The 27,026-nt window shown below is 34.3% G+C and overlaps 1 protein-coding gene across 4 annotated transcripts in view; it reads left to right on the top strand.

Annotated features, from left to right (window-relative positions):
* EXOC1 (exocyst complex component 1) overlaps positions 1–27,026 on the top strand; it is a 62,747-nt gene that overhangs the window by 26,406 nt on the left and 9,315 nt on the right. The window contains exons 9-17 of one of the 4 annotated variants that reach the window (XM_072620816.1): positions 4,792–4,941; positions 10,193–10,298; positions 14,321–14,365; positions 15,524–15,687; positions 17,243–17,350; positions 18,750–18,826; positions 19,680–19,908; positions 24,361–24,544; positions 25,490–25,887. In XM_072620816.1, the coding sequence (XP_072476917.1) occupies positions 4,792–4,941; positions 10,193–10,298; positions 14,321–14,365; positions 15,524–15,687; positions 17,243–17,350; positions 18,750–18,826; positions 19,680–19,908; positions 24,361–24,544; positions 25,490–25,506 (1,080 nt within the window). In that variant the 3' untranslated portion in view covers positions 25,507–25,887. Of the gene's footprint in view, positions 1–4,791; positions 4,942–10,192; positions 10,299–14,320; positions 14,366–15,523; positions 15,688–17,242; positions 17,351–18,749; positions 18,827–19,679; positions 19,909–24,360; positions 24,545–25,489; positions 25,888–27,026 lie in introns of those variants that run through there. The other 3 variants (XM_072620814.1, XM_072620817.1, XM_072620815.1) reach the window with 3 other exon arrangements.

Here is a 27,026-nt window from a genome sequence, read left to right on the forward strand (position 1 = left end):
TTAAGTGACTTGTCCATGTCAAATCCAGTGGCTCAACTAGAATTCCAGTCTTCCCAGCCATTTCCTGTACTCTGGCCATCTTCCTCATCCTCCTCCCACTTGTACCTGGACTCTGCCTGAGCTCTCATAAATGAGCTTTCACCTTATCTTGCTAAGAACCAGGCTTCCACATCTGTTTCTGGCCATTTCCAAGCCATGCTGAGCCATACCTATTCCCCTAACCCCCAATCACACCTCTAGTTCCTCTTAACGTATTGCCTTTTCCCATTAAAATATGAGCTCCTTGAGGGCAAGAACTGTCTTTCTTGTTTTTGTTGGTATCCCTAGCAGTTAGCTCAGTGTCTGCACATAGTAAATTCTTCATGAGTGGTTTTTCATTAGTTCATTCCTTACTCCATGGCTAGCCTTATGTCTACTATGTTGCTTCTCAGTGCCCAACAGTGTAGGGTAGTATATGACTAAAAAAACAAATCTGTGAGAATTAGATCAGATGAAGCTACCTTGAGGTAACTAGATTTAGATAAGTAAAAGTTAGGAGGAAAGAATATTCCATATGAGAGTAATGACATAAAGAAAGGCAGAAAAGCAAGAATAGGTGCTATGTTTGTGGAAAAGGCTAAGTGGGGGAAGGTAGGTTGGGACCAGGAAGTACAAGACATTGAAAGTCTGACAGAGGAGTTTAAAATGGTGTGTAGGAATAGGGAGTCATTGAAGGTTTCTGTATGGAGGATTGATATAATGAGAGTCAGATTAATGAAAATTGGTCTGACAATTCTCTGTTGAACTGGTTGAAAGAATAAGAGATGAAAGTTCATGGAAACAAGAAGAAAAAAGAAACCTTCATCTTTGAAACGTTCAAAAGTTAATTGCCTCAGAAAAAGAACAATTTTAAAGGTAGGTCCCATGTCAGACCTGAAAGGTTATTAAGTTAGCATGTAAAATAAGAGTCAAATAATATGTTCATGGAAGTTGGCATCCTCTGTGCAAAAAGTCAGTGAACTCCATAGAAAGTAGGCCTGGTTGCTTAGTTCCATTTGAACATTCCCATTCTAATGGAGAAAATATTTAGCCTGAAGGAGATGGAATACTTACAGAAAATGTTAAATCATACTGTGATGTGGGATTCTCCACTGGAGAACTAGGATTTAAATTGTCCCAGTTAACATGATGGTTAAATTAGTAGAAACAAATATTGCCTCCCCTTGCCATCACCCTTTGCACTAGAAAAAGCTGGGAATAGAGTAATTTGATTCTTTCAGATTTTGAATGGTATATATATTTGGCCAAACTTTGGAAAATGTTTATCCTTAGTACTTTAGATTCTTCCGCTTTATCTCTTTGTTCGTATAGATTGTTAGAGCATGGGACAGGCATTTGGGAACCTTCATGTCACTGATGAATGATCAAATGTTGGTTTAATCCAGTGTCACAGTTGTTAAACATACAATATGTAATCCATCATTTTCTTTGAGAAGTTGGCTCTTGTGATAGTTTGTAAGAATTTCTTTACATTTTTGCCTAATCCTGCTATTACGTCCTCTATTTAATTTAAAAAAATCGTTTTCAACCCGCAATGAGAGCCAAGGTATGTATAGTGAATTTATAGATTCTGAAAGTAATACACAAAAAAATGGATATATGTTGAAAAATACTGTTCATGTAAATGGCACATAATTACGTAATTGATTCTTTAATAGTCACTTACCATTCATCTCCCACTGAAACTATTGTCTACCATTGATCATTTCTACTTTTATTAGACTTTTGTGCACTTGAGAAGATTTCTAGCTATGAGAATCTGACTTCTTCAACTAATTGTAATTCTAATATTCAAGAACATTCATAATAAGAATAATTTTAAGTAAAAAGCCATTTCCATAAGGAAAAATGCATATGCCATTCTTTATGTTCCTTTGGCTATTTCTTTTTTAGCTGCTTATTTTGTTTTATTTCTGCAGAAAAGTCATAATTCTGAGATTATGCAACTGTTAACATGACAGAAATGATTATACTATTAGTGCTATAATCATACAATGAAAACTAAGGGGAAAAGAAACTAGAAAAAACTGAGTTAATTTAATAAAAATAGAAAGGATAAGCAGAAAAAATGAAATTACATTTTAATACATACTGAAATATGAAAACCTTTCTTTTGACATTGATTTATGTAAATGTCAAGGGGTCATTATTTCATTTTATAGTAAAATGAAATCTGTAGAAGAACACCTATTTTCAGTGACCAGTTATCAAAATGAAGAGTACTTCAATGCATCAGCATGGTGGTTTCCTAAAGCAAATTTTGCAACATTTAACTATTAGACCTCTTTTTTCTGTATGTTTGACATTTTGGTCATAGTTCAGTCACATTACTTTTCACCTGGGCTAATGCCTCCTAAGTGGCCTACCTGCTATTGGTTTTATTCCTTTCCAATCCATTCTCCTGACAGTTGCCAAAATAATCTTGCTAGAGAAAGGCTTATCTGTATCATTTACCTGCTCAAAAATCATCAGTGACTCCATATTGCTTCCAAGATAAAATACAAACTCCTCAGTTTAGAATTTAAAGTCATTCACCTGCCTTCAGCCTGCCTTTCCATTTTATATTACTCCTATTTATATACTCTAAGGTTGTAGAAGGCTGAAAGGGACCTTAGAAGTGCTCTAATCCAACCTCGTCACTTTAGATTTGAGGAAACAGGAGAAAATAATAGAGGCAGAATTTGAGTTCCATAGATTCCGAGTTCAGTGCTCTTTTTGTGGTAATGTACTGCCTTGACATTTCAGTCTAATTCAGCTTTGCATCTCTTGCCTCATGGCTTTGGGTAGGCTGTTGCCCATACCTAGAATGTACTCCCTCTTAGATTCTTTATGTATCTTGTACCATCTCGTGAATCATGAGCTACCCCCTATAGGAAGCCTGTGTGCATATCTCCCATTAGAATGTGACCATCTTGAGTGTAAAGTACTCTTTTTTCTTTTTCTCCTCCACATTTAGCGAAGTGCCTTGTCCAGTCCTGTGATTTCATTGTACATACGTAGTTTATGTAATGAGTGGATTTTTTAAGGACATACTTTGTTCCAGGCATTGGGGATACAAGTTTTATCTAAAACTACTTTTGTTCAGATTTTGTCTAGATGTCCTTTTTTTCAATGATGAAACAAAATTAAGATAGATAGCAGAGAATAGAAGCAAAAGAATCATTAGGTCAAAAATACTGAGACTATTCTACATAAGCATGATTCCTTTTCAAGTCAGTCAGCCTGCTGCATGCAGTAAATGGAAAATTAGGATTATTTATCTTTGGGGAAATTGTATTATCTTTTGCTTGAATTTAATTTGTAAATCATGTAGTAAGGTAAATTATTGTATTTAAATTGCTGATTTAGCTTTATGCTTATCCCTTAAAAAGTATTTTCATTTAGATATGAGACAATGAGAGAAATTGTCAGTGACTGAAAGCTAGATGTTTAAGAACAAAACCTGGAAGAATTTTTTTGCATTAAAGAAGTTTTTTTGTAAAAAAGAAAAGAAATGAGTCAGAAGTCAGAATGGTTACATTTTAACCTAAAATGCAGACCAAATGAAACTTACAGCAAGCAGAACTTAAATATTCAGTACAATTCTTTAAATATAGTTATGTTCAGACCTATTTTCAGCAAATTTCTTTATAAGCTTTTTCTTAACAATTCAAAAGAATTAAATTCTATTTGTACATAGTAATAAAAATTTGATCTTTATGACAACAGATATTTTTAAATGATGTTAACATTAAATTAGAGATTAAGCTGTCAATGTCTGATTTTCAAGCAACTTAGTTTAGGTCTCCATCTCACTTTTGTAACTGTCCAAGTTGATTTAATATGTTTTTCACATAAGGAGAACAAATCAGATAGTATGCCAGCACAACAGACAGATGGCTCCAAAGGGCTTACAAGTTTCTTTGTTTAAATGGCTGTTTACTTAACTAGCTTTTCCCCTAAAGCCAGATTCGTGCTATTAAATTTTTCTGCGTTGGTGGAAAAAGCATTAAAGAGAGAGGAAGAGAAGCCAGCCACCTTAGACAAACCTTTGGCTCCCGAACAGTGAGAGAAATTGTCAGGGACTAAAAGCTCGATGTTTAAGAACAAAACCTGGAAGAATTTTCTTGCATTAAAGAGGTTTTTTTGTAAAAAGAGAAGAAATGAGTCAGAAGTCAGAAGTTTGACTCCTTGTCCATCATTTTCAAATGAAGGGGTTGGGCTAGAGGAATCCTAAGATCCTGTCATATTCTAAAGTCCCTTGATTCTATGAAACAGATTTTTCCATGTCCCAAGTACACTGTGGAAGGTGTGAAGAAAAGCATGCCATAAATGTAGACACATTCTGTTGTAAATCAGCTCCCTATTTGATGTGTTTATTAATGTTCTGTGTATGTGTGTGTACATACACATATGTATTATATATAAATATATATGTATGTATGTATCTGTAAAAGTTGATCTAGGAAATTATAAAACTAAATGTGAGAGCTGAGCTTTAATTAAATCAACTAATCATTTAATTTTATAATGGTTACGTTTTTAAAATAACCTAGTGCATTATCCAGCGCCATTCGTGCCAGTAAATTGCTGTTTTGTAGGGGTGATCGTAAGTGGCTGCGTATAGCCTATATGTTAAAAAAAAAAAAAAAGGAGAGAGAAAATACTTTTTGTTTTTGCTTTTCAAAATTCTGTCATCACTTCAGTTATTCATTGGTAACCATGATGTTTCTATATGTATGTGAATAATCTATTCAAATCTATTTTCTTTAGGGACATGACCAGAGTTCCACCCTTGCCCAGCACTCCATTGAATTGACATTGCCTAATCACCATCCCTTCCACAGAGACTTGCTCCGATATGCCAAACTGATGGAATGGCTGAAGAGTACAGATTATGGAAAATATGAGGGACTAACAAAGGTATGGATTTCACATTCAGACAAAGTATTTCACCAAGTTAAACAGTGTTATCTACTAGAACTAAAAGGATACGTATTCCAAGAATGATATTTTTTAAATCGATTTATTTGGAACTCTTGTCTGAAGATGAAAAAGAACTTACTTCCAGCCTCCCACTTCTGAAATTGATCTTTCACATCTACTACGCATCTTTTTTAACAACTAAATCCAGTGGCTTAGTCCTAGGCCTTATCTGTGTTGATCTCTGCAACTTTTTACACTGTTGATCACCCCCTCTTCCTGGACATGCTTCTCTCTTGGCTCCTTTGACACTATTCTCTTCCTCCTAGTCAAGTTGCTGCTTTCTTTGTCTGCTTTGTTGGAACATCTTCCATCTCCCACCCTCTTAAGTGTATATCCCTCTATGGCAGGAGTGGGGAACCTGTGGCCTCAAGTCTGCATGTGGCCTTCTAGATCGTTGCATGTGGCCTTTTGACCAAGTCCAACTTTTGCAGAACAAATCCTTTTATTAAGGGGATTTGTTCTGTGAAGTTTAGATTCAGTCAGTGGGCGTCACTCAAGGATCTAGAAGGCCACATGTGTCCTCAAGGCCATAAGTTCCCACCCCTGCTGACTTTTTATTGGACCTTCTCTGTTTTTGTTCTTTCTCCTAGTGAGTCCATCAAGTCCTGCATTTCATAGATAATTGCCAATTTTATGTATCCAGACCTAACATTGTTATTCTGATAGAAGATCCAGTAGGTATCCAGCAGGCAAATTTTGGAAACAATAATAGGTCTAGACATGTAGAATATAGATGATGCAATTGGGAGTTATCTACATTAAAAGGGAATAATAGTTCTAAAACCATTTGACTTTCCTGGATGAAGGAACAACTTAGTTATTGTTGTTTACTAGCCCTGTGATTTTATTGGCATAATCACCTGCTCTGCTTCTAGAGAATTGTATGGATCACTGAATATTTAAGTGATTTGCCAAGTCAGAAGTAGAACTTGAACTCTCTTCCTGTCTCTGAGGCTAGCTTTCTATTCCCTATACCACACAGCCTCTTATTGACTACCTCTTAGATTCTGAAATTCCAGAACAAACTGACAACTTTTTTAAAGGATTTTACATGATAATTTTTTTAAAATGCATACATACTTTTTCTCTGGGAAGGAGCATGGTGAAGCTGACATGTAGGGTTTCATTGAGTGCTCAGTGTGTGTTTAACCAAGACATTGTGACAGTAGGATTGCAGAGAGCAGATCCAGGTATGGGGCAGCTATTCCCAAGCGATGCAGGTGGGGACACCTGTGGGTAATAGTTGTAGAAGATAAGAAAATAGGATGAGGCTCCTTTGAACCTTCTGCTAAGAAATGAGAGTAGAGAAAACAGGTCAGAAGACCAAGCCAAGTATGCACAGAGAAAATCTGTGCTGGGGATGATAATTTTGAGAGCTTTAAGAGATATATCAGGGTATCTGAAAGAGGAGAAAATACTCAATGATTGGAAGAAAACATGAGTAACAATAGAAAAGTGGTCAAAAGATACTATGTTTTCAAAGAAAATTTTAATTGTTCATTATTATTTGATGGGCAGCTAAAGTAACTGAGTGGATAGATTGCTGAGTCTAGAGTTTAAAAGACCTGAGTTCAGATTTGGCCTCAGGAACTTATGGGCTAAGTCACTTAACTTTGTTTGCCTTGGTTACCTTATCTGTAAAATGAACTAGAGAAGGAAATAGCACTTCACTCCAGTATCTTTGCCAAGAAAACCCCAAATGGGGTCACGAAGAGTTGGACACAACTAAAAAACAATTGAACAACAAATTATCATTTGAAAAACTGCTTACCCTTGCCGATTAGCACCAGCCTTCAGCTGTCACTTTACACACACATTGAACTGGCAGAAATAAAAGCAATAATATTCGGTGCTGATGGGATTTGGAGAAATAGGTACATTGATTCATTTCTGATGGAATTTCACAGCAGTAGGCTTATGGGGGAAAGTAGTCTAATAGTATACAGTAAAAGTTACAGAAATTTTAATACATTTGACCTATTCCTTTGTTGAGAATATACCTTGATAGCTTCTTTGGTCTGGTTTTGATTGTTATTTGCTCGAAGATTTTCTTAGCTACATTTTTGTAATTGCAAAAAATAGAAGCATCCTATTTGTCCATCAGGTGACTGGCTAAGTAAATTGTGGTACATTAATCTAATGGAATACTAGGAAGCAACCAAGATCAACAGCAATGAGAAATATAAAGAAATATTAAAAGACTTTTATGAAATAATGCAAAGTGAACAAAGCCAAACCAGAAGGATAGTATTTGTTAATCACAATCTTCTAAGAGGAAAAGAAAATGGGAATGAATGGATAAGAAAAAAATCCTGAATGAGGCTTAGAGCAACTGAAAAGTTACTGTGACATTTGCTAAATGCAAATTATTAGCTTCCGTTGAATTGATGTCTTTTCACAGTTTAAATATGCTTGGAGAAAAATTGTGAATATTATCCTTTTCAAGCAATGTTTATTGAAAACATTCTTGTAGACTTTGAGCACATGCATGAGGAAGTTTGGGAAGAAGCTCATTTAAAATCAGTAATGTTCAGTGACGGCTATGTGCAGGTATTTCTGCGAGGCACTTGGAGAGATCTGTAGGTGAGAGTGCTTCCTGTGTCAGTTTATTTGTCCCTTACCTGGTAGTTATGTCTTAGAGAGTTACCCTGAAGCTCAGGAGAGTTAAGTGGCTGGCCCATGGTCATACAGCTAAGAAGTCTCAGAGACAGGTTTTGAACCGAGGTCTTGATATGTTTCAGTATTACTGTTCTTTCATCATATGTAATGTAATAGTTATGAATGTAACTTTAAGTGAAGAGGCGAGTATTTAGCCAACCTGTAGATGCTTTTGGCTCACTTCATGCTGAAGTATGCTTTTGTTGACAGTATTCGTGTTCTTTACAATGAAATTGACCTATTTCCCAGCAATGTAATTTGAACTGGTGGTTTGGGCTCTTGACAAACTACGTATTTTAGAGTGTTACCTAATTTTGGTTACTAAATTGTTACCAAGTAACAGGAAAAAATAAAGGGGCTAGTGTTCCTTCAGAAAATACGACTAATGAGTCCCATTTGGCTACTGTCATGGCTGCACATACATCCTCATAGTGGAGCAAGCTCCTGATGTTTATTGTTTATAATTAGAACTTATGGAAATGAATAATGAGCACTGTTATTTTTTGAATGGATCCATTCATTCTCAGGTCCACAATCCCCATTAAAATTGTGTGGCCCTGACCATATGTCACATTGAAAAGTCTCATTTTTGCCTGGTTGGAAAATGACCGTTATTTTCAAGTTTTTAACTTGATGATCAGCATGAAGTTGCATAAAAGCCTTCCCCCAGCCTTATAGTCTTCTTGAGCATTTGGTTTAGTGAGAGGAGTAGTTGTCCTAGAGTCAGCGGATCTAGTTTGGAGTCTTGCCTTTGACATTTAGTAGCTGTGTGATCTTAGGCAAGTCATTTCATCTTTGTGTGCCTCAGCTTCCTCATCTATAAAAAGGGGAATTGGGGTTAATAATAACATGTACTACTTATTTCATAGTTTTATTATGAAGAAAGTGCCTTATGAACTTTAAAGTAATAATCTAAGTGTGAACTGCCATTATTATTCATTTAATAAGGGGTAACATTGGGTTTAATTTAAGTTGATAGCTCAGCCACTTCAGGTAAATTGCAAGTGGCCATCTTCAGGACTAGAGCAAAATGTACTTTAAAAAATTGATGGAGTTATTAGCAGCTGTGCTAATGGTGCTAGTGAATACTTAAGTTGGTAAAGTGAGTCAGCATTTGTTCTTGGTACTAAGCAGTAATAGATCTAAGTCCCTTAAAAAAACAAAGCAACACTTGAACATTTGACAGATGTTCTTATTCATGGCCTTAAAGTCAGGAAGTTGTCTTAAAACCTGAAGAAATGGTAACCACTGTGATTACTGAAGCAATTAAGTCTCAGTGGGTAAATGAGACCTCCCAGTGAAATGGGGCCTAGTGTTATATTTTTCATATAATATGGTATAGGTATACTTTCAACACATGTAAAGATCATGTGGAAAGGTTGTCTGTTTCACTCATTTCTTGTAGAGACTAAGAAATTCTATAGAAATTATATAATGACTATTAATGTGAAATGTACAGTGACAAAGGCATCATGCTTCTTAAAGTTGCATTAAAATATTAATCACATTTTTGAGTAATTTTTTTCTGTAATAACACATCTCTGAAATTATGATGAAAGTCAACAAAACTTATGCAGATATTTGCATTATATTTACCTAATCAAAAATGTGTAATTTCATTTAAAATAAATTGAAGCTAACAAAGAATCTCCATAATAATAATTTTTAAAATCTGTCCACCACACTTCTTCCAGTATGAATTTGTTAAACACAATCTTTGACACTTGACTCAACCCTTAGTGGAGGAATTTGTAGCCTCCTCCTCATAGTTAAAAGATTGCCCTAGAAGTATAAACTATTTTTACGTGGCTTTGGGTAAGTAAAAAATAAAAGTATATTATGTGAAAAATTGTAGAGACATTTAACTAAAGCTAGGATGAATCAATTTTATATGAACAAATTAAGTCTCATTTAGTGATGACCATCATTAGGAGATAATTCATTAGTATTACATTAAAGACAAATTATTTTATAGCATGTAACAGCTTGTCTCAAACTAATTTGGCTGTAGAGGTTGAATAGAACATACTTAATGGAAAGTTTCACAGTAAAAGACACTGGTAGGAGTGGACTCAGCGAGGGAACAAGTGTTTCAGTCAGAACCAGAGTTACTGCTTCAGCTGAGGACCGGAATTTGGGGAAAGTAAACCACAGTAGGAATGATGGGGAGTGGGGTGCTTTGCTCTGGACTCTGCCTTCTCCCCATAGACGCTGCCTTCTGCAAACCCCTTGGGGTGGAGGTATGGAGGGGTCTCCTAAGTCTTGTACAGCAGCCCCTACCCTGAGACAGAACTTCTGCTCTGTTGGGAAAAGAGATGACTCCTCCTAGATAGATCACTAGCATAAAAATCATCCTGTGAAGCATCCTTTGGGAAACGCTAGTTTGTGAAAATTGAACAGATAAAACTTCAGACAATTGTACAATTAAATCAGAATTTTGAGTGTATTTTAATAGCTTTTTTGTTTTTAAACTTTGTATTGTTGAATTTGATTATGTTAAAATATGCATACTCTTTTTTTTTAATTTAAGAATTACATGGATTATTTATCAAGGCTATATGAAAGAGAAATAAAAGATTTCTTTGAAGTTGCAAAGATCAAGATGACAGGCACCACTAAAGAAAGCAAGAAGTTTGGTAAGCAAAGCTGCCTCAGTTCAATGGCTGTTTTCAACTTTACACTTTTAATTGTGACAATAATTACTGAATTATTTTTAAGGCACCTGGAGGTGCAAGGTACAAACAGTGGGTGAAAATGAAAGGGTAGATTGCTAAATTGTCATATGTACTATAAAAAAAGGAGTCACTTAATTGGTATTGATTGTTCAGAAAAGATATTGTGAATGCTAGAGTGTGTAGCTATACACAGATAATGTAATTTGAAATTAGGTATCCTAAAAAAAAAAAAGTACTGAGAAACAAGGAGTCCTAGTATTGATTCATGAATTCCAGACTGCTTTTCTTTGCATCATTTCTACCAAGTTTCTTAACCTTTTGCTATCATTTGGGGAATGGAGAATATTCCTACTGTCTATTTTCCTGGCATTCTGAAAATGAATTAGTTCCAATTACAAATTAGAATTTGTAAAGGGATTTTTTTTCAAGGAACTAAAAAGATATGCTAAGATGTGTCTGCTCTAACAGTATAGCTTATCTCATTTCTTCCTTTGGGAAAGTAAAAATCCCCATATTAGTATTTATGGTTTCAAAATATGTTTAAATGGGAACTGTGGTTGCAAAATTACTTGAAAAGATAGCTAGTAAAAGTAGCAGGTTGTGAAGTAAGTTATTTATCTGCTGAGGCCACATTCTGCTCTTGCATGTACCCATCCCTGGAGCTCCCCTTGGAAGGAGTTATGTGCCTATTCAAGTTAAAATTTAGCCTTAAATGGCTACGAATGTTCTCAGTGTGTCTGCATAGCTCCCCTTTAGATTAATGAGTTTAACATTTGTTTGTTGAAAGGAGCCTGTGCCCTAAGCAGCTTTGATAATTAGGAACCCTTTTTTAAAAAATGAAAAAAAACATGAAAATGACTTAATCAGTATTATTTACAATGGAAAAGCCTACTTTAAAAAAAAACGGCAGTTGTTTTGCCATTTGCTATCCAAAGAAAAAATGCAGCATGAATTGAATATATATCTAAGAATTGGATATACTAGTTCAAACATGATTTTGTTTGCTATTGCATATCCAATTCATTCCAGCACATTTATCATTTGAAATATGATTCTCTAATAAAAATACAGTATGAATGTGTTGTCTTCAGGACAGCTTGGGGAAAATTGGCTTTGGAAAACACAAATGCTAACTCATCCTAAAGGTTAACTGTTTCAAAATAGCGATGTGTTGATTTCCCAGTTAATGTTTTCACCATTGACTTGTGATGCTTTTTTCTGAGTGAAGAAATTATGATTTGAACAGTTATTTGTCTGATTGTTGTCATCAAGTATATTTGTCACCTCTTGTTAGTGAATAATTTTATTTGGGGCAAAAGAATTCTTTGATGCATAAAAATGATATAATACAAAGTATATCTCTCAAGCAATCCTTATGGGTTAATCCCAATGGTATTATAATTTATTTTCTTTTGGGTTGCGAAGTATAACATTTATGTCAAAGTAAAGGAAATAATAAAAGTGAAACTGAGTTTCTTGGAATAAAAATGCTGTTTAATTCAGGGATTACAGTAATATTTTTTAATTATTAAGCTTAAAATAAGATGGCTATAAACTTTTTAAAAGATCTCATTTTTACTTACCTAAACTTTTCTTAAGGAAATTCTTAAATGAGTTTGTTAAAAAGATAAAAGAAAGTTAAAATAGTATAATTTCAAGCATAGTCTTACATTTAAAAAGAGTATTAAATTATATCTTTTTTCTCCTTTCACCTAATGTGATGAAGGCATAATAAGTTACTAAAAGAAAAAAATTCTCTATATAAAATTTGGATTATAAAAAGTAATTTGGTCCACCTTAGTTTTGTAGCATTTTGGAACTAATTTTCAAATTACATCCAAATGATTTACTAAATTCTAGCTAAAATTGGACTTGAAAATTTGACGATAAAACATATACTATAACTAGAAGCAAAATAATTATTTGGCAAGTAATTGCTGGATTAATTTGGATTTGGTAATAAGTATAATTATTGCATTTTACATATTTTAAATGATCTGTATTTGCCATTTTATTCAAGTTTCAAATGCAATTAAACTTGGTTAGGGTATTTTTGGGATGCTACATACTGATGGAAAATAGAATAGCATTTTGTATGTCTATTCCAAAAGAGTTTTAGAGTCAGGAGTTTCTGCTTTTTATGTCAAGAAATCTGTTTTTAGTTACTCTTAAAGTAAATATCATCTGCTTAGTTTAAATTCAAAACAAATGAAAGATAACTGGCACAAAACTGTTGTTCTTGCACATGGTATTCATATATACCATTTCCTTTTGTTATCCTTCTTTGAACAGTAACTATTTAGAAATCTTCAGGATTGTTTTTCAGAAGTAATACTTTGAGGTTTTTGTATTTGTATTTCACAACTCTAATTTAGGAGCAAGGAGCAAGAACCATGAAACCAGCTCTTAATTGGGGCAAATTTATTATTTTTATTTCATTTAATTATATAAGGAACCAAATTTTAAATAGAATCTATGGAGTTCCTAATTTAATATTTCTAGTAATGAGTCATTTTTTTTTTATCCTACATGTCTTCCTCTTACTGAGAACTCCTATTGATTTCAAAAGGTAGTGCTACAAAAGATTCAAAAAGTTCTATCTACAAAAGGACAAAAGAATCAAAAACATCTCAGCTACTAGCCAGAGTTTTTGCAAGGGGAGGGGTAGAGAGGGAAGAGATGAGTTAATTAAATTTTAACCTATGTTTATGATATACAGTAATTCAGCTTATTGGTAAGATCTATAGATGACAAAAAAATTTTGTGAGCCCCCAAATTTTTCAGATTTTTGATTGCCAGGCCACCACTGGTAATTGGGCATAGTGCTTTGCCTCCTAGAATAGAGAACCATCTGGAATTTTGTGTTTTGATCTTGAACTACAGAACATAGCGCAGTAGCACTGCTCTAGTACACCAGAAGGAACTCTGAAAACAAGGAGTTGACTCCTTAACAAGGTGCAAAATTTCCTGTCTGGGTGCTCGTTAGCCTAACATTTGCTCTTCCCTCGGATTTTTATAAGGTTATCGTTTTATTTAGTTTATATCCAAATTCTGTTTTTATTTTCTGTTTCATTTTGTGGTTCTTTTCCTTGATCTCTTACTTGGTCTCTTACTTGAAATTATTTTCTCAGGTCAAAATATTTCACAAAATGATGTCTAATTGAAATGAATGAAATTAAACAAAAATGAAAAATAAAAGAAATGCCAAATGATGCCAACAAGCTCAGTTTAATACGTTTACTCACAAATAGTCAATGAACAGCTTCTATTTAGGACTGAGGAATTGTAGGATAGGAATAATTTTTTCCCTGATAATTTTATAAAACCTTCCTTAAATTTCATGAAGCTGGGGACTAAAAGATTCAGTTTGAAACCCTCTTCATCTGGTTATATTTTTGGCAAAATAAAAAACCATTTAGAACAGTGGAAACACGTTTCAGGAGCCATCATTAACAATGAATATTGAATTCTGTCTCATAGAGCACTTGCCTTGTAAGTTGAGCTTTTCTGTCAAATAGAGGATATGTCTCTATCTATGGTGTAATGAACTACTTTATAATAGATTTCCACTGCACTAAATGATGTAATGAACATTTCTTCCTAAATATTTGTCCAAATATCTAAATTTAAGGCCACTACTTTGATTAAATATTTTTGTGTTAAGTATTATGTATGTGGATATGTATCCACATATACTTCATCATAAAATAGTTTTTAAAAGTTTCAACAAATATTTTGTAACCTATATTTGAATGAAAGTATTTTTTTAAAATGCATCATATTTGTAGAACCTTCTCACATACAATTTCTGGAACAATAGCTGACAACTAAACCTGTGTTTGCAACTGTAGTTATCTGATTCTCATAGTTCTTTGCATGTGTCTTTCAAACTAGAGCTTAACTTCCTCTTGTGCATGTTTTGTGTGAAATGCAGTTTATTAACTTGTCTTTGTCTTTGATGCTTGCAACCTAATCCATCCCAGCTACACTGCCTCGAAAAGAAAGTGCTGTCAAACAAGAAACAGAGAGTGAGTATGATTAGTGCATCAGCAGGTATTCTCAATGCATGTTTGTTTATGTGTAGAAATTAGTTATATGTCATGAAAAAGTGAACACCAGAACTATTGATTATTCTCAGTTGTACGGTATATGTTAAAGAAATCTGAAATTAGAACAGGGATAAGACTAAGAAATATACAAGATAGTTAAGCTGATTTTTCAGGTGATAGGCCATTATGTCAGATATATGCAAAAAGACTAACTGACATTTCTGTTTTCAGGTTTGACTTTAGTAGGACTTAATTTAAGTCTCATGGTTGGGGGCAAATATTTCATAGTAGAGAGAAGATTCTTATTTAATCTCCTTCTGTATTTCACTATTTTTCCTCCTGACCCAAACCAGCTAAGTGAAAACTATCCAAGAAGAATAAAAAAATGGTTTATCCATGGCCTGTTTTTCCGCCACATAGGAAAACACTACTTTCTTCTTTCATAGTCTTGTTTAATTAAATTTTTATTGTTAGAAGAAGAATTTGTCTTCTGGCCTGCTTATTGCCATTCTCACCTTGGATATTTACTGCATATCTTTATATTGGTGTGCTTAACATCTCAAAACTGGGATCTTCTACATTATAGTTAGTAACATTTATTAGTATTATGATATATAAGTAAATATTTTAAGTATGTTCTCAGTCTTTGAAGAATTTCATCTAAGCATTGTCCTTTATATTGAACACAGAATTCTACTTTTAGGATAAGGCATATGAATATAATGTAGCAGGGAGTGGTAGTAAGATTTGCTTGTATTCTCCAAAACTAAATAAAGATTGTGTCAGCAGATACCACATAAGGAGACCAATAAGCTCTGTTCACTTTTAGTTTTGTATTTTTAAAGCTTTGAGATAACCTTCTCCTGAGCCAGCCTGGTGTACTACCACACAATGTACTACCAGATTTTTCATTTTCTGAAATGATTGAGTGTAAGAGTTGGAAGCAAGGATTTTGAAATACAACAAAAACAAAATAAATTTTATCCTGGCCCTTGCTCGTAAAAAGGAGAGACAATGAATTGCAAGGCATGGCATGTAGCCTTTGTAGAACCAGAACCTCAGTGTAGTTACCTTGGTTTATGCTGCACATTTTTTTCCATCTAGGTCATTCTCTTTCATAGTTATATTATTTTGCAGGTCTTCATGGAAGTTCTGGGAAATTGACTGGATCTACATCTAGTCTAAATAAACTCACTGTTCAGAATTCTGGGAGTCGTAGATCTCAGTCATCCTCTTTGTTGGATATGGGAAACATGTCTGCCTCTGATCTTGATGTAGCTGACAGAACCAAATTTGATAAGGTAAAATAAATACTGGTTGTTTTTTTTAATTTCACATGAAATTTTGCCCCTTGGTGTAAGTTTACCTTGAATTATCTTTTTCATGGGTACATTATATTAAAAAGTAAATGTATGCACATGGGTGTGTGTGTGTGTGTGTGTGTGTGTGTGTTGAGAGAGAGAGGAAAAGGAAGAGAAAAACAAGGTAGACAAAGAGGGCAAGAGAGAGGCAGCCTGGCATAGCAGATTGGGAGGACCTGGGATCCATTCCCATCTTTGGAATCCAGTCTCTAGCTTTGTGATCTTGGGCAAGTAACTTAACCTCTCAGTTTCTGCAGGTATCTCATTTGCAGAATTGTTGATCTGAATTGGTAGAGGAGGTTACCTCACTAGAAATTTCCCTCTTCAATGAAATTACACATCCAGACCAAAATATCTATTACATACATGTAGTGCATGTATACATACTCAGAGTATTTTTATGTCGTAATCTAAAAAATTATTTTCCCTTTGATTTTTTTAATACGTTCAAGAATATACAATCTTACTGGCTAACTTACTACTTAAAAATTTGTTTCTTTTTTATATTCTTAAAGATAAGTATTTCTCATAAAGATACCCAAAACATGGATCACCATTTAAGTGACAACTGAAAGTTGCCTTTTCAGTCAAAATTTTACCAGCATTTAATTCAAGATCAATCTGGCATTTCATGTCTTGGTTCTGTTAAGAAACCATGAAGTATAGCAGCATGTCCAGTTTGATAACTAAAAGAGTGAATGGCAGTGAGTAGAAACTGAGTAACTTGATGAGTAGAATTCTAGATTTGGTGGCAGGTTCGAGTCCCACCTTTAATACAAACTATGGTCCATGAATAAGTCATTTAATTTCTGAGCCTCAGACAACTCTCATTGGAGACAAAAGGTGACTTATAATTGTGGAAGGAGTTCCTACACCAGCGCACTTACAAATTCCTAACTTATGCAGATATCATAATAGTATTAACAATAACAATAATAGCTAGCATTTTTGGAGTGCTTTCAGGTTTGCAAAAGTGCTTTCCGTGTATCTCGTTTGATCCTCACAGTAATCCTGGGATGTAGGCTCTGTTATTATTCCTGTTTTACAGGTGAGGAAACTGAGGGTAAGAGAGGTTAGGTGATTAAGTCACACAGCTAGTATGTGTTTGGGGCTGGATTGGAACTCAGTCCAGTGTGCCATCTGCTTTACCAGGTAGCTGCCTGATGTGAAAAGGAATAGCTGCCATAATAAATGCCATGCTGTATCTTATACTAATGGATTATCAGTGAAAAGTTCTTATTTACCTTCTTCCCTTCCCTTCCAGATTTGAAATAAGTAGCAGATTTATGGGGGCCTTCAGCTACAGTCTGTGGTTCTGTTACAAGTTCTGAAAATTCCCAGGTTTTCTTGTCGTTGTTACTCACTCTCAGAAGAGCTTTGCCTTGGGATTCGTTTGAAGAGATGAAGAAAGCATTTTCCCCCTTTAGAAAGAAACAGACTAAAAGCACAATTATTATGTTACAGTGATTTAACTGATGATTTTGGTTTTCTTTAGATCTTTGAACAGGTTCTAAGTGAGTTAGAACCTCTCTGTCTAGCAGAGCAGGACTTCATAAGTAAGTTTTTCAAATTGCAGCAACATCAGAACATTCCTGGAACAATGGTATGGCTCATATTTAATTTGGTTATATTATGTAATGTTGTTAAATGTTTTATCAAAATTTACATGTAATTGTCTAAGAAAAGCAGAAACAGATTTTAAACTATGTATAATTTTGTCCAGTATGTGTGGTTTTACAAGATAATAAAAAAATGAAATAAATAGTAATTGAAGGACCTGAATCAATTTTTCTGAAATGTGTCACACTCCAAATTTTTCATATTGGTAAGAAAAATTCTTTCAATTTACCTCAAGAATAGCATTATAAAATACAATTTAAATTCATCAGTACTTGAAATAAAAATTATGACTTTCAAGATGTATTAATGGATGATACAGGGTTCATTGCTGGGGCAGAATCAGGAGACCTAAATCCTAATTCTGGCTGTATTGCTAACAAGCTCTGACACTAAGTCATTTAACAACCTCATCTGTAAAATTTGGATGAAACAATCCTACTCACCTAGCATAATGATTGTTGTGAAGACTTGAACAGGAGGAAATAAAGATACCCAGAGAAATCATGGTGAAATACAGGGAATCAAGCATTCAGCCTCTCATTTTTGAGTTACCAGAAATATAAATTCCCTAGTGCCTTTGGCACCCTGCAGCTTGAGATCTCTCATAGATGTATGTCTCTTTCAGCAAAAGTCTTTCTACTACTGTTGCTTAAATGAAAAAAGTTAACAGAGTTTATACATCATAGCTCTTAAAGGCTTACAAAGTAATCTTCCTATTTTACTCATTTGATCATCATGGTGATTGGTGAAATAGACAGTATAAATATTTTAACTCCATTTTAGAGATGAGAAAATTGAAATAAAGAGGTCAGTGATTTGCCTTAAAATCATACGGCTGGTGAATAGACTTGGGTCCAGTTCTTCTACCAGGCCTAGTACTCTTTCCCCTGTATTTTGGTATTTCTGTGATAATGCAAATTTTATTTAAGTAACTATTTAGTAGTAATACTCTTTTGGAGTTTTAAGTGGCATTAAATTCTGGTGTTAATACTGTGGTACGACAGTAAAAACAAAACAAAAAAACCAACCCAAAAAACTAAAGTTATTATTTGACATTGTCCAGGTTTCTGACTGTTGTAAATTAATGGTGTGTTTTTTCTTAAACGATTCTTGGTTAAAATCTTAAGTATTAGGCAGCATGTTGAAACATAAAATATACATTATAAATGTGTAGCTTATTAATAATTGCTACTTTTTTAAGACAGTTTTTATAATGTATTTTCTTATAGGCACTAATGTTTTAAAGGCACATTTTAAAGATGAGCAGGTTACTTAATATATTTGATACATAAATGAACAGGCTATTTGATATATGAATTAGATTTAAATGTGCGTTATCTTTATTGTCTAGTAATAATATTAAAAATAACTAAATTTTTTAGACCGAAACAGAAGATTTGGATGGAGGAATGTTGTCACGGCAATATACCTCTGGTGTACTACAGTCTATATCATCTGAGTATGTGTAATTTTTCTGTTTTTTTATTTTAGAGAGTAAAATTGTAGTTGTCCATAAAGTGAAAGATTTCATTTCTTTCCTACAGTGCAAAGAAATCAAAATTAACATTGTGCTCATAGTGATCTGGTATCATTGTTTACTTTTGAGTTTATAGTTAGGATTGTGGTCTCAAATACTTTATTATAATTATTACTTGTTGAATTGAAAGTTTCTAAGCATGGCCTTGCATCAGCTTCTGGGTCCCTTGAATTCTTCTTGGGATGGGAGATAGGGTCTCTGTGAATTCATTGGTGTGCAGGGATCAGCACACTATGGCCAGAGACCAAATCCAGCTCAAGCCTGTTTTTGTATGCTGGTGAGATAGGAATGTTTTTTTACATTTTTAAATACAAATGAATGAAATACAAATAAATGAAATACAAATAAATACAAATAAATGAAACTTGATTTAAATTTTGAAATTTTACTTAAATTTTAAATATTTCATGGAATTTGAATGTACTGTAAAACTTTAAGATTTTTGTTTCATGAACTTCAAGATGTCATTGACTGTGACATGATTTGCCACACCATCAGTGAGATAATAGCCTTTGAAAGACATTCAGTTTCTTGACACAGTCACATTTGTGTAGCAACTTTCAGAGCCTGAGTGTATAAATGGTATAAAATTCTTTCTTAATTGATAAAATATTTGTAAACTGGAAAATAAGATACCTGTTATTCAAATTTTGGAATTAAGTTGTAGTTTGAAGTAATTTTCACTGTTTCATGTGACAACAATTTAGTAGAGTTAGGGAAGGATGAATATGAAATTTGTGCTAAATTTTCTGTGCTTTGTATGTTCTTTGAACAGGAAAGATATGATCCGCCAAATGATGATTAAAATATTTCGCTGCATCGAGCCAGAATTGAACAATCTGATTGCATTAGGAGACAAAATTGATAGCTTTAACTCCCTCTACATGCTAGTCAAAATGAGTCATCATGTATGGACTGCACAAAACGTGGATCCTGCTTCCTTTCTCAGTACCACATTGGGAAATGTTTTGGTGACTGTAAAAAGGAACTTTGACAAATGCATTGTGAGTTTTTTATTACCCAAATTTAGGTAATCATAAATGACCAAATGAATTCAGATACTGTCAGCCTTTTTGAGAGGAGAAACTAACTAGTTTTCATTTCTCCAAAGCCTTGAAATTGTTGGTAGGGATGCACAGTGAAGTTGGATGGCTTACTGCCTTTTACCAGCCTCTAATTTAAATTCCAAAAAATAGGTTAAGAAGCATTCATAGTAGTGTCAGCTATCAAATTTGAGAACTAATGCATAGGTTGGAATTATAATTTTAGTTATTAGTTTGTTAAGCTAGTTGTAATGGGTATTTTTTTTTTTTAATAGATAGGGAATCAACTTTATAGTTAGGGGCTTCTCTGAACTTGGCTAGGGTGATCCTCAGAAAATAATCCTTCACTTGTCCTGTACTCAGAACTTTCCAAATTAATAAGACAAAGCTTACAGTGCTGAACTGTAACTTGAAGAACTCCATATATCTCTATAAGGGTGCTATTTAATGTTTTAAAATCCTGAAGTGAAAACACAAAAAAATCAATGTTAAGCTGGTTGTGAAAATTGCATTTTTTCCCTAGTCTTTAGATATAGTTTTCCCCAAAAAAAGTTTTTTCATGTAATCAGTATTTGTATGTGTTTAGATATCAGTATTACGAATTTGTCTGAAAATGAGCAAGTGAAGTTACTTAAATATGTAGCATCTTGACTAACCTTCATAATAGAAGCCTAGACAAATGTGAAATTGATAGAAATTCATACTTTTTGTAAATTTCATTTAATCTAATAACTTATGTTTTAGCCTACACACCATCAAATGATTTTCCTAGATGCTACCAAGAAATAGCAAAGCTAACTCTTTAAAAACTCATTTTATTTTGCCCATCCAGAAGCAGTAACAATGTATGTAAAGTCAGAAGGCAGATGGGCCATGCGAGAAGCAAAAGTAACAAAGGGCCTAGATTCACAGACTTAATAATAATTTCATATGTAAGGAGTTGGTTTATAAAATTCAGTGCTTAATGAATTTCCAAGATGTGACAGCTTGTTAATTGCATTTACCAACAAAATATAACTTTAGATTGCACACCCCTCTTCCAAGATCCTCGTTAAGATTCGTTCCCTTCACTTTTATGTTACTCTAATGGATCCATGTTGTCAATTCAGGACTCCCCTCCAACCTTATAGGGAAAGGAAGGGAATAGTACCTATTCATGCTACATGCTTTAAAAATATTACCTCATTAGATTCTCACAACCACCCTTGAAGGTAGGTGCTATTAGTATTTCCATTTTACATATGAAAAATTGAGGCAGACAGGTTAACTGACTTGCCCAGATCACACAGCCAGAAAGTGTCCAAGGCTGGATTTGAACTTAGGTCTTCCTGACTCCAGACCCAGTGCTCTATCTACTACATTACCTAGCTGCCTTACATTACCCAGGGGATGAGGGGGGAACGAATTGCATTAACACCAAATATATTTTTATAGTATCATAAAATTTAGAGCTAGAAGGTCATATATAGTTGAAGTCCCTCATTTTCCAGATGAGGAAAGTGAGATACCTGAAGGTCAAGGGACTTGCCCAAGGTAATGCGAGTAGTCATTGAACAACAAAGCTAAGACTTGAACCTAGGCTGTCTCCAAAACTAGTGCTTTTTCCACTGCAACATACTACCTCTTTTTGTTGCACCAGATCTGCACTTGAGAAATATTCTCCTGCCTACCTGTCCTCTCTCCCCACCCCCCCACCCAAGAAAAGGATAATTGTCTCTATAGCTTATACTGTCTGACTCTTGCTCTTTCTTTTTTTTTCTTTTTTTTTTTGTTTTCAGTTTTCAACAGTCACTTCCATAAGTCTTAAATTTTCTCCCTCTCCCTCCCTGAGACAGCATGCAATCTTATATGGGTTCTACAGATACATTCTTATTAAACACATTTTCTTCTTAGTCATGTTGCATAGAAGAATTAAAATGAATGCGAGAAACCATAAGAAAAAACAAAACAAAACATAACACAAGAAAATAGTTTGCTTCATTCAACGTTCCACTTCCTGGCATTTTGCCTTGAGAGTCCAATTCAAGGACCTAAAACATTCCCAAAAAACTCTTGCTCTTTCTTACATCCTTTTAAAACATGGAATAAGACTCTTAAGAAATGACAGATTTCTTTCATGTGCTCTCTAACTTTAAAGTGTCCCTTACGTTTTCTTCCAATCCCCTCTCCTGCCCTAAAAAACAAAAAGAAATTCCTGTTGTCTGTCAGCTTCTAAGGAATAGTGAAAGTGACATTTCATTTTGTTTAGAAAGGAGTATTAATATTGCCAAGTGGAAGATTAGAAGATCCCTCTGTGTTATATCACTTATGAATAACTTGTTCTCCTTAAAATTACTGATAACCAAAATGAAAGTAAATCAAAGAGGATGCAGTTATAAATAACCTGCTCAGTTATATTTTTGTTCTAAGCATATCTCTGTTTGCCTAGAATAAGTAATCTTAAATTCACTTTAAAAACATCAAGTCCCTGCTAGGTATAAACTACTGTGCTCAGAATACCTGGCTCCAAGGAGTTTATTGTGCTTCTGCTTTGTAATTATAAATTCATGTTTAACTTAGAGACATGGAAAACTGATGTGGCTAGGAAAAGTAGAAGTTTAAATCAGCTAATCAAAAAGAGAAGAAAAAGGGGCCGGGGCAAGAGACCTAATAAAACTGGACTCAGGTGTTGAGGCTCAGGACCTCAGGTTCATGAGACTATGGTTGTGGAATCTGATGTTAGACAAGAAATTGAGTTATCAGAGAGAGCAGCTGAGTCGAATTTAGGAATTACACTGAGAGCCTAGCCAAAAAATTCCTACTGTCCCTAGGGATCAAAGTTGATGACTGTAGCTTAACCAGTTTGGTAAAGTGGAACAGAAATGAAAAGTGAGACCTGTAGATTAAGTTATACCAGGCTGGTTTCTGAGCCCCTGTGTCTAATAGTGTAAGGAGTCTAAATACGTTGATATTTTTACTACCTGCTTCTCACATTGTGTGGGAAGCATTTTGTAAATTGTAATGTGTGATAAAAAACATATCAGCTGGTATGAACTACCAAGATTACCCCCCCACACACATAGTGTTAAGTAAATTTTACTTTCAAAATGGCTGAAAATTGTGATTCTGATTAATTGACATGGAGGAAAGATGTGTGAAACAGGTATGGAGAGTCAGGGTTTTGTTCACAATGTTGAAACTGAAAGAGGAGATATCCTTTAATCCCTGAAGTCATCAGTCAAGAGCAGAAATATGAGAACTTTTTGTTTGTGGAGGTGCTAAGAGATTTTGATACAAATGCATTTGTTATCACTGGTGGCTTTATTTTTGATTAAACACTACTCTTTTCCTTAGCCAGATGTAAAATAACTATAATTTAGACCAATATTAGTTGTATAGAATTCTATTAATGTTAGAGTATTTTCAGACTATAATCCACAATCTTTGTATCTGAAATCTCCAAAGAGAATCTACCTAATTGGTTTCAAGAAATTTTTATTTCACATAATATGTCAAATCTTGATTATGTGTACATATAAGAAGGGACCATTATACCAAAGATAATGTTTGCCACCTCTCTCAGCCTCAGTTTCCTCATATGTAAAATAAGGAAACAGAAACCTGGTCTTTAAGATAACCTTTAACATTCCTTTCTAATCCTCACATTCTATAGGATGTGTAAGCACAGATCTTCTGATTCCCATTCAGAAATGTGTTACTAATTCACTGTGCTTAGAATTATTTCTAAGTCCTTGGCAACCAACTCTGAAAATCTGTGATACTCATCTGTACTGCTGGGAGTGTTTCAGTTTTAGCTATATAAGATAAAGCACTGCATTCCTTTGGCATCTTTTCACCAGCATGTCTGAGTGTTTTCATTTGAATAATAGTTTAGAAATGAGTAATGGATACAAAACAGATAAAATTATTCCTCAAATTTGTTATGAAGACTCTCTCTCTCTCCCTCTCCTCTCACCATTAGCTGATAGACCAGAAATGGACTAGAGTCACATAATGCAAGAGCCATCCTGGGAGAGCTTTGCTTCTCAGAAATTACTATAGACTTGTCAGTTCAGGATACTTGAAGAAAAGCTAAAAATAGGCCATTAATCAGTCCCAAGTACAATGGATCAAGTATCTTCTATCCCCAACTTTGCACCAAATAATTATTTAAAAATAATATAGATGTTTATTGATGTTCTGTTTATGCTTTTTGTACTAAGATGGTTTGTTAATTCACTTTTAAAAGAAGTTTATTTTAGAGGGCATTATGAATGAACTCTTAAAAATTATTTTGTTGTGATTATTCATATCCACTTAATAAGAATCAAAGATGTGTTACCATCTCTACTTATACTCAGAATAGTTGATTGTCAGTCATTGTGCTTCATGTTCTTAGTGTATTCCATTGCCTTGCTTTCTGCTTGCCTTTAGAGTAACCAAATAAGACAGATGGAAGAAGTGAAGATCTCAAAGAAGAGCAAAGTGGGGATTCTGCCATTTGTTGCTGAATTTGAAGAGTTTGCAGGGCTTGCTGAATCAATCTTCAAAAATGCAGAGCGTCGTGGAGATCTAGATAAAGCTTACATAAAACTTATAAGAGGAGTCTTTGTAAATGGTAAGTTTTAGTAGGAATTTTTTGTCTTTTTTAACCATCTTTATGTTTAATTGTGTCATAATTTGAAGATAAGTTTTGATTGGTATTTTGAATCCTTTTTTTTCAAGTGATACTGAAATGCAAATGTTCCACATTCTAAAAGCAGTAGTTACGTGTGCATGTGTACGAATACCTGTGTATATTCTATGCGATTATCCAGAGGCATTTTTAAGAACTATATTCGTTTGTTCAGGCTTCAACAAATATTTCTTAGTAGCCACTTTTAGTGCTGTAAGCCAAATGGGTTAGTCACAGTGTTAGGGAACAAGGCCACATGGCCTTCTAGGTCCTTGGGTGTAGCCTTTTGACTGAGTCCAAGTTTTACAAAACAAATCCTTTTATTAAGGGGATTTGTTCTGTGAAGTTTGGATTCAGTCAAATGGCTGCACTTGAGGAACTAGAGAGCTACATGTGGCCTTGCAGCCTCAGGTTTTCACCCCACCCTCCCCCACCCCCACCCCATGTTAGTATAATCCATAGACACCATAGACACTCTACTGGAGATTTCCCTGGGTTGTTCCTGCTACCTGAAGGCTTCTGCAAACTGAACTGTGGTTGATTAAGGGGGCTTAATTGTCAGTTTTCCATGAAACTTTTCAAACACAAAGCTCATTGCACCTCATAGCAGCACTCCCAAGTGGGGCTAAACCAGATTAAAATGTAACTGGGAAATACTTGCCAAAATAAATAATAATGCAGTACAATACAGATAATGTTAATGTGTGGTTTTCTAACTGTGTGGTCTGCATTTTTCCTTATGTACAGATTAGTGGAGTTGGATACAACTGTCTTAGGTCACTTCCTAATTTCTCACTAATACTCTTGCTAGAGGCGTAAGTTGAATTTTCATACGAGTTACTTATTTTTAGCTGAAGGTTTTGTGTTTTTTTGTTGTTGTTGCTTTAGAAAATTTAAAAGGATGAGAAAATAGAACACCTTGGCTCCCAGGAATTTTAAGGAACAACCAAAGAAACCTGATTCCAGTACAGAACAATAAAAACAAAGAAATTTGGATTCTTTAGTCGTTGGAATGACTGAACTGCTGTTTCAATACTTGTTCCCACTTTATTTCTTATCTGCATGTCCAGAGATCCATAGTGATTTGGCAGTATCTGTCTTTTTTATATGAAGCATTTTCTTTGAAGAGAAGGCCCTATTAACTTAATAAAGATAAGATCTCTGTGATAATAATGCATTTAGGTAACATTTTATCTAGAGTATTTGAATAGATAGGACTACATTAGAGACTCTAAAGATGAAGTTTTTATCTGAATGTTTATAAACTACCTGTACCTTTCCACCAAGCAGTCCTGGTATGTGTGTTTTTTTTAATGAACACAAAGAGCAGTATGATAGTAAATTTCTTAATAGAGTTTATTTGGGTGGGGCAAATGAAGTGATGTCCACTGTATACCAAAATTTAGAGAGCACTAACAGCACTTGTATTCCTTCAACAGACAGAAACAACTGAGCTTAGCCCCAAGTTAGCAAGAATAATCAATCAAAATAGGAAATTACCAGTATTTCCTGCCCTACCTCTGTATAACCTCTTTAAAATAGCCACCCCAAATCTTGCTCTCAGCCCACCAGAGCACCTTCCTCATGTGATAATAGTATCCCACAGGGTAGAGTCCCAGAATCTTTACCCCAAAAGGAACTTGTGTCCTGAGATGCTCTTCCCAGACTCTTGTGACCCAAATGAATTTGTCCTAAGAAGTTAATTTGAAGAAACCATTAGTCACATTCTCTAGTTCTTGCCTCTAAGCAAAAGAATTCACTAGTTATACCTTTTTTTCTAAATTCTTATTCTGTCTTGAATATAAAATGTTTATTTCTTCCTTTTCCTATCTCTAAGTTTAGCATCTTAAAAAGAACAACAGTCTTAAATTTAGGAACTTAGCAAATTCCCTAATGTACCGATGCATTTTGAAGGACTATTCCTTTACAATGCATTAGCTATAGAAAACACCACTAACAAGAGAAAGATGCTGTCAGAGCTGCTATTTTTTCTAGGTTAATTGGTATCATGAAGAAGTGGTATTGATTTAAATAGAGATTGTACATGGAAAGAAATAAGGTAGTTTCAGGAAAGGAAAAGAGCAAAGCTGAAGGTAATGAGACCACTGAAAAATCTGTCACTAATATTGACCATGCCTCACCTTTATTCCCCAGTGCTTTGAGCATATTGTAGTTTATAGGATTTTTAAAAATTAAGATGCAAAGTCAAGGGCTAAGGCCGTTTTGATAGTGTGTATGTTAAGATTTCTTTAGAATGAATGTCTAGAGGGAAAGAGAGTGGTGATTTCTGTAAGAATGACTTAGGGAAGAAGTCACTAATAACATTTGGGACAGTACCAGAGAGGTGAGTAACTTACAATCTGGGTGCTGGGAAAGACCCTATGTCACTTTCATTCTTTCTCTAAAATGTACATACAAGTAATGG

The sequence above is a fragment of the Notamacropus eugenii genome, chromosome 6 (assembly GCF_028372415.1).
Source record: "Notamacropus eugenii isolate mMacEug1 chromosome 6, mMacEug1.pri_v2, whole genome shotgun sequence".
Classification (NCBI taxonomy): domain Eukaryota; kingdom Metazoa; phylum Chordata; class Mammalia; order Diprotodontia; family Macropodidae; genus Notamacropus; species Notamacropus eugenii.